This window comes from Tubulanus polymorphus, chromosome 11, assembly GCF_964204645.1.
Source record: "Tubulanus polymorphus chromosome 11, tnTubPoly1.2, whole genome shotgun sequence".
NCBI lineage: Eukaryota > Metazoa > Nemertea > Palaeonemertea > Tubulaniformes > Tubulanidae > Tubulanus > Tubulanus polymorphus.
Window position 1 is genome coordinate 5,291,559 of NC_134035.1, and position 16,974 is coordinate 5,308,532.

Genomic DNA, 16,974 nt, shown 5'->3' on the forward strand with positions numbered 1-16,974 from the left:
AGACTATGCACAATATACGAATTAGAATAAAGGTCTAACTGAACGGAGGCCGATCCGAATGACTTAGGGAAAGGCACCAAAGTGTATCCATAGTAAGGAACTTAGCAGGAAACTCTTCCTCGTCGAGCAGAGATTTGAACGTGATGGCATCGAGACTTGAAAACCTGCCACAGACCGAGTGCGCCGCTTAGATGATGTTATTATCAACTGATCAAATATTCCTTTTTATTTTGGACGGGGGTTTTCCATTTACAGTATCCGTTGCCTAAAGCTATAATATGCCATAGTTACATTAGCGGGCAATCTGTTTGGTGCTGCAAATCTTCATATAGCGAACCTGCGCAACTCGTCTGGTGTGGCAGGGTTTCATGCCGTGGCTGAGTCTAGGGTGGGGTCCGGGAGTCTCGATACCATCAGGTTCGAATTCCTGTCGGGGTAGGATGCCAGAAACTATGATTATAGCCGCTACCGCTAGTTCTACCAGCCGGATGGGAAACCACGACTGACAAACACAAATGACGAGTTTTCGAACTGCTCGAGTGAATTCATTCGTTTATGAATTCATATTTTTCTACTTGAGGGAAATTCTTCGCGCGGACGCAGCTCCATCAATCATTAAAACAATATCCCCCCTCTTCTCCCCCCCTCCGCGGCGATGACGGTTGGTTTGAGTTATTATACCCGACGGTATTCCCCGAAGAAACGTTCGTTCGTTCGTAACGAACTTTCACGAAATTTCATTAAAATTCGTCGTTCAATTGGCGTCTGGTGCTCGGTGGCGATCAATCATTGAAGCGACGACGACGACGACGACGTATACCTGCTTCCTTTCTCCCCTTGTTAGTCGAATTCTCTCAAATTACTGAAATTCACTTCTATTCGTTCTATAGATGACAGATAACAACAATTCTCATTTATCAGCCGCCACGTCGATCGTCTATTCGTATGACGCTCTCTCACGGGATTCATTTTCGCGAGATCAATTTTCTACGATATTCGCGATGACGATGAAGAAATCCGTAAGATTTCCAGTTTTATCGAACGTCGAAAATTTCTATTTCTGGAATGAATTTGGGAGTAACGGTGCATTTTATAAAAAACCGGAGAAATCATCCAAATTCAACTTATCATTAGAAATGCAATGTTCTCCTCTTTCACCCCCCTGAGAATCGGACAACCCGGACCCTTATTTCTGTGCTTTGGGGGATCGAAAGCCTTACTACTTCAGCCTTACCACCATGATGTCATAGCCTAAAGCAGCCCTAAAGGGCAGATTCAGGGGATCCAGTCCCCTGTACATTTTTTGATGTGGTGCCCTCATAATTCTTATCAAGAAATGCAGCATATTGAGATTGGTAGAAGGACCCATTCTCACCAGTTTTTGGTTGATCTCAGCTTAATTAGCTTGGGAGAGTTTGTGGAAGAGCTTTAGCAGAGCTATGAAAAATCTTGAATGTTAGAACTGAGTTCAGAAAATGCTCTCTGGTGGAGAATTTTGTAAGCTCCAAAAAAGATTAAAAAAACATGTCGAAAGATTAAAAAGCTATAGGCCTACTCTAAATGCTGACTTTTCCTTGGATTGCTTTACTGCTTCATTTGATTCCATGGAAAAACATCAAAGGAGCAATGTTACAGTAATCAACCACATCAAAATGAAGGGTCGAAATCAAACCCCCGGAGTACGCGCATGCATGACTCGGTGAATATCAACTAGACGACTTTCCAAATAACCAGGATAGTTAAATGGTATCCGATATAACCATCCCGAATACGGTTTTACCAGTTCCTATCAATAAACGAATGAATAGCCATCAACACCCGAGTTCAGCTAGACCAGGAATTCTACCAGATAGCATCATCAATTGAAATGTATGTTTCTAGGTGACCTTTCAATAACTGGAATGTCATGAAATGATAATAGACAAACGGTAAATTAGAAACTAACACTTAATCGAATCGTGCAGTATGATATAGAAAACAAACGCTATTCTAATCCGTTGACTACAAAACAGGGAGGTAGCAAGATTTGGCAACCTGCAGGAGCCGCTTTTATAAACCTAACCCGGGCACGTCAACTCAATTGACTGACAGTTGAATTAGGACTGAATAAAACTGGTCTCAGTTTTAACGAGTCTGTAGGGGGAGGTATGAAATTAGTGTCCACTTCTACAACAATTGAGGGCGACACCAGCGGTGTTCAGTGGATATACCCTCAATTTTTGATTGGACAGAGTCTACAGTTCTTACATTCTCGTGATCTATCACACTGCACTGGTCTCAGTTTTAACGAGGCTGGGGATATAAGGTTTCACATCTACAACAGAGGGCGACACCAGCGATGTTCGGTGGTGGATATACCGTCATTTTTTGATCGTACCGAGTCTACAGTTTTACCGACGCATTCCGAGTGTTTTTCGTGAGAATAAATCACGATTCCGCGCACAACGGAAACATGAAAATAAATCATGCGTAGAATAATGAGAGACAACACGAAGAACAGCAGCGGCGGCGACGATAGTTTCCACCGATCCCCGGATCGTTTCAGCACCGCTGCGCCGTCAGGACAATTGCTACATTTCTATTTGTCACATCTACGTAACGATCTTTTCACGCCGAGCAGCGAGAAAAATACTAATTTCAGAAAGAGCGCCGGTCGGGCGGTCAATCGGACCGTGCTGAGTTTCACACGGAATCTAATCAACGCATCTAGGAAGTACTGAATCAATTGTACCGGGATGTATGGACGCATCTAGGAAGTACTGAATCAATTGTACCGGGATGTATGGACGGGTAAGCGTAGCGCAGTGCAGTCCGACGAACAGATGGAACTGGAGATAAAACGAATATTACTAGTACTATACAATGAAGATAACACACAGTCATAGTCACAGTCGAGCAGAGAGAGGAGAGCATTGTCTGCTCCGAATTAATTGTTTGTCACTCTCGCCTGACTGATAAGAAAGCAATTAGATTTATCAGAAAATCACCGCATGAGAACAGCAAAATGGGATGACACATCGCATGAATTCATCAGCCACCCGCTCGGTATTCTACATACTCTATCATCCACCCTCCCCCCCCCCCCCCCCCGACGCGCTCAATCATAGTAAACAGTTCAGTAGACCCTCATGTTGTACAATCATCAATCTTTAGTTCGTAATAATTTGTAAACTTCTCGATTGAAAATATGATCAGAGAATGATAACATTTCCACATGCCAGGTCTCGGACAAATAGACGACCAGCACCAGGCTATTAAATAGCAGTTAGTGTCACGAGTGTACCCAGTGTACTATAGTAGGGCGTGTTTCATGATACCAGCAGGTTCAAAGTCCTGCGAAGGAGGAACGTAGCCGAGTCACAATGTCATCAGGTTCGAATCCCTGTGAGGGAAGAACATGGCAGAGTCTCACAATGCCATCAGGTTCGAATCCCTGTGAACGAGTTTGGTGATGCAGTTGGCTTCAAATCCCTGCGAGGGACGAATGTGACAGAGTTGCATGATGTCATTAGGTTCAAATCCCTGTGAGGGAGGAATGTGGCAGTCTCATGATGTCATTATGTTCGAACCCCTGCGAGGAATGAATGTGGCAGTCTTACAACGCCATCAGGTTCGAATCCCTGTGAAGGAGGAATGTGGCAGTCTTACAACGCCATCAGGTTCGAATCCCTGTGAGGGAAGAATGTGGCAGAGTCTCATGATGTCATTATGTTCGAACCCCTGCGAGGAAGGAATGTGGCAGTCTTACAACGCCATCAGGTTCGAATCCCTGTGAAGGAGGAATGTGGCAGTCTTACAACGCCATCAGGTTCGAATCCCTGTGAGGGAGGAATGTGGCAGAGTCTCTTGTTAATATCAAACTTCAATCCCTGCGAGGGAGGAACGAGGTCGAGCCTCAGGTTCTGGGAGGCGGAGGATGGGTCTTCTGTACTATACGCACAGGTCAGTTTAATCCAACAACTTACCGCAACGTTCTTCATCTGTACCGCCGGGGCAGTCTATATCTCCGTCGCAGACCCAATGTTTCGGAAAACACGTACAATCGCGTGACGTTTTCGACTGACAACGGAACAAGTGACCGGGACAGATACACGAGTGTTGACGAGCAGCTGTAGCGAACACTGTAAATATATATCACAAACAACAATTAACATTCAGTGATCATGTGAAGGTAAAAGACATTAAAGTGAATAAGTGGAGGTGGTGGCATCCTCCCTTGGCTGGGGTTCGAACCTGATGGCATCGCTACACTCAGCTATATACGGCACGAACCCCTGCCACACAAGACCCGATGCGCAGCTTTGCCGCACGAAAAATTGCGGCACCAATCAGATTGCTTGTTGTATAATCCCTGAGTTCAATTTCATGGAAGAACTATACATGGGAAAAATAAAATAAAACCGGATATCTGATTGGCTAATAACGATATCTTCTAAGCTGCGCACTCTGTCTAGTGTAGCAGGGTTTCGTACCATGGCAATTTCGACGCCATCAGGTTCGAATCCCTGCCGCAGGAGGGTGAGGTTATGGAGAAGTGATGTCAGAATGTGGTCAAACCATTCCTCTGATCAGTGAGGTTAAAAACCTAGCATATGACAGGGAGGCCGATTTATCCCCCTTTGCCCTCATTTCCACAACAACGCGTGGTCTATATAGCGCATCCCAATTCTCTGATTTGTTCTAGATTTTTCTTATTTCCTAAGTTTCGCAGGGTCAGCAACCACAGCATCCACCCTGTAAAACTTTGCGGCTCCAACCTCCCCAACAAATAGCGTACTACCTGTACACGCCTATAGTTGCACATGTAGGATAGATGACACCAAGTGCTGATTAGCAGTTTAAATACCACCTCCTCTCCCCCGCTAAGTGATCTGTTAGATGACTTCTGAAATTATTCGCATTAAATCAACTAATTCTGATTTAGCAATTTCATGAAAAGTATTTTCGATATGAAATGAAAGTGTTGCGGCAGAGCATTGAACGATATACAACATTCACATGTATTTCTACCACAGACGCTGGAGCAACGGTGACGGAGCAATGGGCACGGAGCACCGGTTTATCAATTGAATGCTCATTTATTTTATCGGTTTCGCTGCAGGTTATCCGTGCTCCCCCCGCGGTGCTGACGACGGAATATCAGTTATTGCATTTTCAATAAAACCGTTATTGATCGGTGTTCGCGGTCGATCGATACACGAATACCTGAACGTCATCAGCGATCAATCAATCGCTACTGCTGCTGCTGCCGCGAAATTAAACTTTCATAAAAATAAACCTCCTTCGCGAATAGCAGCAGCAGCAGCAGCAGCAGCGAAGGGCAGGGCAGCTGTAACCCGCGCACCGCGCGTGTCGCCATCTCGTTACCGTGACGACGCTAATTGCAAACGTAAACAATAATCGAGCGACGGAAAAACAACAAACAACGAGAAAAAAAAACATGAAACATGAATTCAATTGAAGGGAGGGACGATGAATGCGTGTCATTCAATAGACCTTCACTCTTCAAATCGCTAAGACCCAACAGAGCAAAGAATCTTAGTTATAAAACCAATCTAACAAGTTCAGATCAATGATATGAATTAACAGCTGCGCGTTGGAAGCAATTTTTGATCGCCGCGGCCAATTGCCGATTTTTGACAGGTTCTCATATTGCCTCGGCGAAATTTACTTCAATCTCGTCGAAAACATTGTTTAGAAAAAAAAACCATCATTCAGTAAAAATTATTGCTGTGGCTTTCGGTTCCAATGCTACTGATTGAGACCATTTCAACCATGACTGCGCAACCATACGCTAAAAACATGTTCTGCACAAATGTGGCTACGCTGCCAGAAGCTCTGACTCTCGTTGGTTGGATAACGGTTCCAAGCGACGGATCATTGCGTCTTAACGGAGTCGTCCCTGGATGGTTCACCACTACTCAAACGATGACGAAACCCTGAGGCATAAACTCACACAGTTAACAGTTAATACAGCCGCGAACGATCGCTAGGATTACTCGTCAACTATTCGTAAGAAGTCGGTTTATCGACGGGTTCGATGGGGTTTATTTGTAATAACGCGGCGATAATCAGACTGCCGACGCCGAGACGGTGACATCGCCGAGCCCGCGGGGCGTCGACGGGGGGGAACCCGATTGATTCCCGTGACTCAGTACCAATGCATTCCAATCAACAGCAGTCAGTCGACTACGAGAGTCGCCGTCTTAAGGACTCTCACGATGACTCACTGCGTGGCTAAATCTTCAGATACCTGTCGGATTATTGTTCGCGTGCGGTGAAACCGATGAAGAAAAAATGTCCCGATATTTCGTTACACTCAAAGACGACTGATAATAATCAACATCATCAGCAGCCGCAGTCGGTCGTCGCACGATCAAATGACTCATCATTTTTTACGCGGGACTTCTCTGATTATATAAGTCATTTACCACAAGAATTAAGGATCCGGTGATCTGTAACTATGCGCCGTCTGAAAGCGCAACAATTTTCTATGAACAATAAATGACGGGATGAAGAGATGAATGAGTCAGAGATTTCCTCGCAATCTGATATCGCATAAAAAGTTAACTGTTGCTGCGGAATGGGGGAAAAAACGTGTCCGCAAAGAGAGCGAGGGAGAATCTTAACCCTAAGTCTAGGCCAGAGTGGGATTCGAACTTGGTCCTCTCGCTTGCCAGTCATGCGTGTGACCCACTAGAGCACTAAGTTCTGGCGACCTATATTGGGTATGCCAAGTTTGTCTAGTCAGTGAGGACAAGTCTAATGTGCTGTGATGACAACTCAGATGTGTTGACTGATGACCAGTAAGGTGGGGTGACTGGTGACTAGTCAGATGCGGTGCGGTGACTTGTCAGATGCCGTGGTGAGGTGTGGTGACTGGTGACTCTATTCACTAAGAAGAGCGTTAACATTCTCCGAGCTAATTACAACAGTTTCTTAGAAGTAATATTTGAAGAAGGAAATGAAATGAGACAGGGACAACCGGGCTGGGAGAGGGGAGGAACTGAAAGAAGGTTGAGAGGAGTGGAAGGAGACCGGATTTGCGGAGAAAGACGAGGGAACTTAGAAACAAAAAGAGGAATCTCATGGCAGTTTCTCAAGTTTCGAGGCGCGTATCTTGTTACACACGAAGAGGATTCCGCAGCATTCATCGGGAATGAGTCATATTAAAGACATGTCTCAGCTTATAAAACACAGGTAACAAGATCATCGAGCAAATGTTGTTTCAACAGGCAACGCTAAAATATCAACAAGGCTTTGACTAGAAAAATAAATGATGCAGCATCATCATCGCCAGACCGCGATTATACGCTAGATCAAAATCATTATACTGAAGAAAGACGAACGAATATTGGCTTTGTCAATTTCATATGTAAAACTCTACATCACGATAATTGGCTTCGTATATGCGGCAGGAAGTAAGAACCTGTTGTTGTTAGGATTGGCTGAAGGAAACTAACGATTGCAAATGTCAAAACAAAATCGCTCCATTAAAACGTTAATGAATTACCAAGAAAAACAAAACATACACAAAATCATTACTTATAAACTGTGTTGTTATTGGGTGCAGAATCAGTTGGCCAGGCCCATCCCTCGCTGAATCCGAACTCCCTCTCAGACCCATACACCTACCCCTCTATCAGCACCATCCACCCAACTCCCTCTCAGACCAATACACCTACCCCTCTATCAGCACCATCCACCCAACTCCCTCTCAGACCCATACACCTACCCCTCTATCAGCACCATCCACCCAACTCCCTCTCAGACCCATACACCTACCCCTCTATCAGCACCATCCACCCAACTCCCTCTCAGACCCATACACCTAACCCCCTCTCAGACCCATACACCAAACTCTCTCTAATGCCGAATCCCCCTCTCAGGCCCATCAACCCGGCAACCCCCCATCCTCTCAGCTAATCTCAGTTGATAACTGAATAAACCATGGCCCCCCATGTTTCTTAACATTTATTGTAAAATGATTCTTCTGACCACCTTTCTCTCCTACTTACTTGCCAGCAGCCCGCACACAAATGTTTAAACCCTACCTCATAGCGGGGAGTCCATTATACTAAAAGCATTTTACAGCATCACACTGTAAATATACAGTGCATGTACCCAGTAGTATTTTTCATTGATGTAACCATACACGCTATGTTTGAGACCAAACCATTGAACATCCCTTCCTCTCACTCACAAAATATCAAACATCAACCAATAATAATATGTTCAATCAAACTGCGCTGACCGTAAGGGCTTCAGTTACTCAGAACATGATAAAATGACACTGTGACAATTGCATTTTTACATTTCATCGATTTCAACAATTTTTCTTAGTCTGATGAGCGAGTAAGGAGATATCCGTAGATGTACATGTATACGACTCTGAGTTGATTCTATCATCAATGATAAACGTTTAGAAAATTAAGGCGTGTAACTTCATCAAAGAAGCGTCGATGTTGTAATATATGACGTGTATCTCTCGTAATACGAGAAATAATCAATTTGTTTGAAAGCTACCAATTAAAACTAAATATCATTACCTTAATACACCGTATAATACCCGGAGGAAAGCGCGTTGACATTCGAAAACGACAAAATAAACTCCCTGAAGCAGGTAGTTAAACGTATATAACCTCTATTTTTCAAACGAGTCGGGATCAAGGCGATGAAAATCGAACTGGTGGCATCACGAACAGTTTGAGACGACTCCACCACGTTCCTGACCTACAGGCATTTGAATCTGATATTATCGCGAGACTCGGCCCATATTCCCATACGGAGATATTGGAACCCTGCTCTCTATCTTCAGATTGAAGATTATTACAATTCGATCACAATTCAACCTTTATTCAGTTAAAACGCGTAAAACGCTTGTGTCCGACGTAAGATTTATACCAAAGGTTAAATAAAACAGAGAAAGAATAAAACGTTTGAAGATAGAATTCAGAATGGATGTCTAGGATTTCGACAAGTTCTCAGAAGATCAGATTTCTGAATAGTGATTTTGTAATTACAGACAGTAGTAATTATAACGGCCTGATCGATGCGATGGGCAATGTAACACAAGAGCTCAGCAATCATTAGACAATCACTGAAATATACAGCCGGACTGACGGAGACCGGTACTGGTCGCAGCGCAGTGGAATCCATTCCAACAGGAAATTACGTGAGTGAAACAGTGGACAGGGACGACAGGATATTGAACATAAACATCAGTAATTACGACGACATCGTACAGCGAACATGTCCCCCCATAAACCCGCGATCCACCGTATTAACCCTTTTCAACGAACAAATGCGGTAAACCGGCGAGAGTCTGTAATTGTTTAAATAACCGCTTTAACAAATATACGAGGCAATCATAAACCTCGCATTCGGTAAACATCGTTAAACCATAAACCCGAAGGGAAACAACATGGCACCAAAATATACACATAGACAAAGTTAGTCGAAGATGAAAGACGGAAAAGATCAAAGAATTGAATTATCTGTCTACGCTGCCGAATCGTTGTACAGTTTCTTCTATACGGGCCTAAAAATTGTGAGGAGATTCTGGGGACTGGTTTGATATGATAGAACCCGCATCAGGTGTATGTGTGTGTGTATTAACACTACTCTCCTGCTGTAACCACAAGATATCGAAAAACGACAACTACGAAAAAATGATATCCTCCACACCGAACAGAACACGCAATATTGTCGAGAGAGAGAGAGAGATCGATGCACTTAGAGCTGGTAATTGAGCGAGTATATTGATTACGGACGGACGGATGGAGAGACAGAGAGGGAGGGTTACCGATGATTCTTCTCCGGTATCAGAACTACCGCTGCATCTTTTTCATCGTGATTGAAAAGAGAGAGAGAGAGACAAGATGAAATACACGGCGTCCGCCGAGACCGGGAACGATATCCTATCCTTCACGCGTTGGTGACAGTTGTTTTTCTTGAGAAACCGATGATGATAAAAATGTTCGCCGTGGCGCCGCGATAAAAACACGTATCGCGAATTGTGTGTTCATCGATTTAACACAAGGGTACTCCTCACTGTCATCTCGCTCTGCAACTAAACTGTTAGCCCTAATTCGAAATGATTTCCATAACATTCCATTAATGAATTTGGAAAGAAAATGTTCTCCAACTAATCAGTAATCATTAGAAGTATATGATACCCCAGAAATACTGCACTGAGCCTTGTACGTTTTTTTTTCATAACGGTATTCCAGATTAGGTTTTCCATTTTGTTTTGATTTATTGGCTATTAATTGATGAAATTCATTTTCAAATTTTCAAACCTTTTAACTGATGAAATTTTGGCGCAGTCCTATAGAGCGAATAGGGTTGTCCAGGTAGAAATGATAAACAAATAAAGCTGAGCGAACTAATCAATTTTTCCGCAGACAGACAGCACTGCCTGTCTCCTCTTAATATCTGATTGACGCCAACAGAATGGTTTTCTATTCGCGAATGATGGCGGACTGGGAATATAAAATCGTGTTCAACCGCATAGGAAAAAAATAATATGGAGACGAGAACGCTGAGAGACGAGCACAAGCACGCGGTGAATCTGACAATATTGCAGGAAATGAAGCGTTCAGATGAAACACGTCACCCGCAGACATCAAAACCGATACAAACAGTCAATATCAGTTGATAATCAATCGAAAAACTGACCATCCATTGCATATATACACAGCAGTCGGGAGAAAGTGACAGAATCATTCATTAACGTGTAAAAGGCATTGTGCAGTGCGTTATATCGGTAGCCTAAACGCAGCGGCACGAGAAAGACAGAATATAACAGAATATTCATTAACATGTTTTCGTGTTTTGCGATGCTAATGCAGCCGAGTTATAGGCCTACACTTATAACTGTAGATCTAAACCGGCGACTTCATAGGATTCAACTATCTACAATATAGCTGTCTCATTCTCTACTCAGGGCCCTGAATTCAACCCCTATGGTGATAACATCTTTTTGATGGACGTTTTAGGCTATTGTAGCCGTTGTTGTTGCTGCGGGATGAAATCGGTCTATTCTTCCGCCTGAGTGGTCCTCGAGTGGAACACAACCGGCCCCGATGAAAAGCTCGCGTCCGAATGAAAAGATTACGCCTGGTTTTCTTAGCCCGGGAAAGAGGCGTAGTCGTCGAGATGATTAAAAAGATTTGAAGAGTCCTTACAGCTAATATAAACGACCTATAAAGCAGCTGGCTTCAGACTTGAGCACGATTCTATATCAAACAGATGCTAAACATGATTGTAATCGTGTCCCAGTTCCGCAGTTTGGGTTGAATTTCTCACCCTTTGAAAATTGAAACCGGGGCCCTAGCTTCACTGATTAGTAGACTGAGCTTACTAAATGACAATTATTCGAGCCATCTAAAATGCCACAGTACATCAGGTCACGATATTGGCCTGCAATGTCCATTTAATTCATGTGGAAATAATTTCGAGAAAAAGTCATCGTTTCCAGTCACATGGTTTCTGAAACATGGTTTCAAATCACCGTAAATCGAGGATTATTGACCAATATAATGATACTGATTCATCCGTGGATGACATGGATATGGTGTTAACATTGATAAGGAATTAGGCCTATCGACTATTAACGATAATGAATCTGCCATGGAGGAAGTTGACACTAATGAATTATTCTGCGATGAAGTAAATGATGACCAAGTGATATTGATGTTATGATGACCAAGTGATATTGATGCTGTAAACGAAATTTTTCAAGTTTCTCTGATTAAAATGAGCCTACTAAAAAGCAAAATTACTCGATATCACAAACCATCCCCAGAAAATTCTGACCACGCTTCTCGGGTAACGTAACTTATTGTCTCTGAATACAAAATTTTCATTTTGTTTAGCAACAAATGCGTAGAAAACTTTCAATATGGAAAAAAGGAACGCAAGGCTTAGAAATGAGTGAAAAACAGCCAGATCGTAGCGCTAACGCAGCTGAGCTTTCACCTACAACAAATATGAATGCCAATGTTTACTAATGAATTTTCAGCTATATACACTAGTAAGCCAAGTGTTTACATTTAGACAATAGTAGCATTAAATAGTTCGACAATAAAATCTTCACTTGTTGACCCGATACAAGTCAATCGAATTATCTACTTCACACAGGGTCATAAAAATCCCTGGATGAATAACACGCTAGGACCTCTCATTATAACGAACATCAGGGGACCAGAAAATCTGTTAGTTAAATGAAATACCGCAATCAAATGGGCCTACCAGGTATGTAATAAGCCCAAGACTCTTGTAGACCTATCTTAAGTAATAAATTTGGTCTAAGCTCGAAAAAGGTGTCCTATGTTTAAAACAGTTCAGATGCGCTCCTCTAGTAAGTGTTGTCTGATTAGAACGGTCTTTAGATGAGTCTTAAACTGTTAGAAAATCAATTGAAATTGCTGAAACAATATTCAGGTACGTTAAATGTACGTCTAAAATATAACGTCACATTTTGAAATTGTATATTGAAATATGAAGTGGTAGATTAGCATATGTAAACCATATATGAGATAGCAGTGAAGGGTTGGAGCCATCAGGTCTACAATCTAATAGTTTAAATATCTCCTCATATCCCGGCCAATAAGCCTATACTATACTAACTATATGCAATATTTATGACCATATAACCATTAACTATATACAGCTTATCTAAATTATCATTTAGTGATGAAAATATCTGCCAGGCGCCGTGCACAGGGTGGCCGGGTCCATCAACAACTCATCTATAGTCAAATAGGCCTATATATTCCTTCTCTCTTCTGTCTAATAGCTTCCCCAATTCGTTGCGAGACCACTCTAATTGCAGGACTAGAAGGAGGCGTGATGAGAGCTTGGAGTAATCTGACTCCCAAGAACAAGAACCAGTACCTGTCTACTTACATTAGGGACTACATTTTGTAACTGCGTTTTTTATTGTGATTTCCTGTAAATTCTGTAGGCTATTTTATCCTTTTTTCATCTTAATTGTTACAAAACCTGACTTGTATTTTATATTAAGGACAATAAAGATATTACGGTATATATTACTCAGCCAGGTATACTACTATTCATTTAAATACTCCAGCACACTCGCATTCGCGATTATTTTTTGGAGCGTGCGAGTCTGTGTTAGAGGAGAAAGAAAAAGAGTGTGCATGGAAAATCCGATTAATAATAATAATAAAAGAGATAACGTACATTTTAAAAACACTTAATAGGATTACTAGTACTGGCTTCGACCTAAGCCCTACCCAGGGCCCTTAACCAGCCCTAAAAAAACCTGCTCGGCCTACCTCATCATTAATACATACACATTATCTTTACCTGAATCAATTCATACACGACCCGGCTGCAACTTTAAAACAAGTAGCAAGATAAATAAAATCTAAATTTAAATTGACAGTTGAATCGCTCGAGAGAGGGAAAAAATCGTTTTTCTTACCAGTAAAAACAGCAGCAGTGATAACAAATGAACAAACTCCGAACTTCCAATAACTTATCATCCTACTAGTCTTATCATCGGCGGCTGCATTGATAATCCATATAGATATAAACTGACACTGGCGTTAAGTGTTTATTAAATCAGTTTTTTTTCCAAGCGAACTGATTTGACACTCATCGCAGTTTTCATCATGTTTACATATGATCGACGGGAACAGTATACGGATTGAAGAACGGACGATGAATTTACACGGATTACTGCTCGGACTGGTGAGGAACTTCATGGACTAGCGACCGGACGACAACATCAATACAATTCAATCGACGCTTTATTCATAAAATTTTTACCTGGCCCGCCAAATGGGGTACCCGCAGTGCTACTGTGGCAATCGAGGATTCCACGTATGGCAGGCGAGGATCCGCCAGGTGTCGCTAGTAGATAGTTGGTCGTCCAGGTTCGATTTCGTCTACATTTCAATTAAACCTAAATTAACTTTTCTCTTAAATGAATGAATCATTTTTGGAAACTTTACCGATATCCGATTAGAAGAATGAAAGTATTGTATATTGGTAGGTGCTGTGATAGTATATAGATTGAGGAGTTCAAAAATCCAGTTCAAATGTCATTGAAAATGAACTAATTTTGACAACGAACGACCTACTGCTTGTCGCGCCATCTGGTGGTATAGCTGGTTTCGCGGGTACCCCATTGAAATACAGCTTGATACCACTTCTGGTACTACGTGATAATATTATTTCGCGCGTTAATAAGCACACGATAGTTTTGATGTGAACTAAATGTTAATTTCACATCATAACAACACCAGAGAACAAAAACTTGGTAATACATTTTAATTACAACTTTAACATTTGATAACTAATAATGGCTCTTCTTTGATTTAATTATCTGTATTATAACTCTGAAATCTTCTTTAATTTGACATATTAATTTTTCAAAGTAACTTGTGCATTCAATTTATAGCTTTTCATAATTCTTTCCATTGATATGAAATATAGAAACAGTCCAATTGTAAAATCTTCTTAAATTTGAAGTATTTCTCAATAGACAAAATTAATTATATGCCAAAATTCTAGGCCTATAATTCTAATAGTCATTCAATGAATTCTTTTTTTATGGTTAGTGTGCAATTGACGGTTTGCAATTTAAACAAATAACCAAGTTTGTTCTCTGGCGTTATTTAGATGTGAAGTTTACTAAATTAGTAATGATAGACTGGGACATTTTTTTCTACCTTATGGGACAGTTTTTCCATGGACACTATTTCCTGGGACATTTTAGCTACATTACTAAAATAAACATCATTATAGAATCCGTTGAATGCAAAATTCAACAGACAAACTCTTGCGTGGCTAGAATTAAATGGCTCATAAGGCTATTCATTCAAATAATTGCGATTGATGAAATACTTGATATTAACTGGCATGGAACACTTGTCATTCAATAACTCTTAATGTTAATTGAATTTGTACGATTCACATGTGATCCTAAAGTACTTGTGCCAAATGGATAGTCTATACTCGAGGTAGAAAATAAAATACATGTCCAGTCTAAACTCATGGTCATCTTCATCGTCAACAGTTGATGCAGCAGTGGTGGAAGGATCCTTTCTCAATTGAAGATTGCAGTGGTCAGAGAAGGTGGCAGTCATAATGAAAAGTTGCCATCGAAGAGTACACAGGGTGTTCAAGGTTTATAAAATTGAACAAAAGAAAAAATAAATGACAAAACAGGTGTGGGCTAAGATTTGCCACATTAAATGGTCCAGGTTTTGAGTAAAATAAGCAAGACCGCCGGATAGGTGAACAACGACCAGTATGTATGGTGACTAAGTAAACTTTATTTATTTCTCTACTCGATACAGCATAAGTTCATGCGGGGCTTACAGAGGCGGGGTTACATGAACTGAGGGGAGTGCGTTACTGGTAACTGACATATAACAATTCCCGACAACAGGACAAAAATTCTACAAGAATGGACAAGGTTTATTGATACAAATAGACTACAAACTGAATCAAACTATAAGTGTTACCGCCTGATCCTCCAAATCAAATGCAAGCGCCTGTGCTCTGTGAGACGAGAGAATGCTCCCCCCAAACAAGTACTGTGCACAAACCACTCGAACCTCTTGATTTACAGTGACAGCGCTTCGTCCAGTGCCATGGATGTGCACGACTATAGGTGCGGAGACCATAACCAACCACCTCCAGTTTAATTCACTTTCCTACCATTTTATGTTGGTTGGAGTGCCGGTCTTACAGTGTGTTTCGCCAGTCTGTTAAGAAAACACGGAGCCTATAGGCTAAATAGTGCTCCGCTGTGTGATTTGAAGAAATGTAAGTGCCATACCCAGGGGCTCCCTCTGGTGGCCAAATCAGAAAAACTAGGGGTCCAGGGATGCCATGCCCACATGGGAAGTGGTTTCAAATGCTCAAAATCTAACAATTTCAATATTCAACTCCCCCTGGTGACCATATACAAAAACCAACATCCTTGAAACTCACCACAATCATAGAACATGTCTGCAGCTACGATTTTGTAATTGATTGTGATAACAAAATAGCCTCATTACCAATTTAATATAGAAATTAAGTTATTTTACTATTCAACGCCCCCAGGTGACCGTATGCAAAACCCAATGACCTTGAAACTCACCACAATTATAGAACATGTCATGAGCTACAACTTTGCAATTGATCATGGTAAAAAAATATGCAAGGTACATATATAATATAGAAATTCTAAAGTCATTGTATTATTCAATGCCCTCTGGTAGCCATATACAAAAGGCAATGACCTTGAAACTCAGTATCATAGAACACGTTATGCCCTACAACTTTCCAATTTATGGTGCTGACAAAATATACTTAGGAATCAATATAATATGGAAAAACTTTTTTCCGCCTACAAATGAGTACTGATGACATCGAGATGGCCGCCAATTGCGTCATAATTGGCTGATCAAAAATACCTGTTTCAGGTATAAAGGATACCTTTCCAAAGAATACCCATCAAAAATTGCAATGAGAAGTGCAAACCAGTAGGAAGATACCGGACTCAGAATTCGGGCCATATTGACATCTTTGGGCTCAAAAAAGTCATAGGACCTTCATCTTGAGTCTGATCGACCGAATTTTTCTTAGGCTGATAGACCCTTGGAAGAATCAAATATATACGAAAGGTCAAGATAATTAATCAATGCGTCTTCAAAATTTCCCTTAAAAAGTTCAAAAATGTGTAAAAAGTGCTTATTTTGGTGAACAACAATGGCTGCCAGTCGCCATCTTGATTCTGACAGAGCCTGGTTTTGGGATGAAAATGTGTCTAGGGTAGATACATGTGTAACCCAAATATCAAGATATTGAAGCGTCTTAAAAACTTCCCAAAATAACTGGATTCCATCTAGAGACGGATGAACGGACGACGGACGAAAAGTGAACGCAAAAGCCCGCTGGGACTAAAGTCCCAAGTGAGCTAAAACGGTTCGTACTTGGTGGGTATTG

The 16,974-nt window shown here is 41.5% G+C and overlaps 1 protein-coding gene across 1 annotated transcript in view; it reads right to left on the reverse strand.

Annotated features, from left to right (window-relative positions):
- LOC141912498 (low-density lipoprotein receptor-related protein 4-like) overlaps positions 1-13,635 on the reverse strand; it is a 37,739-nt gene extending 24,104 nt beyond the window's left edge. The window contains exons 1-2 of the mRNA XM_074803733.1: positions 13,454-13,635; positions 3,966-4,121 (exon numbers count right to left, since the gene is read on the reverse strand). Of these exons, the coding sequence (XP_074659834.1) occupies positions 3,966-4,121; positions 13,454-13,514 (217 nt within the window). The 5' untranslated portion in view covers positions 13,515-13,635. The remainder of the gene's footprint in view (positions 1-3,965; positions 4,122-13,453) is intronic.
- Positions 13,636-16,974: the final 3,339 nt, after the last annotated feature.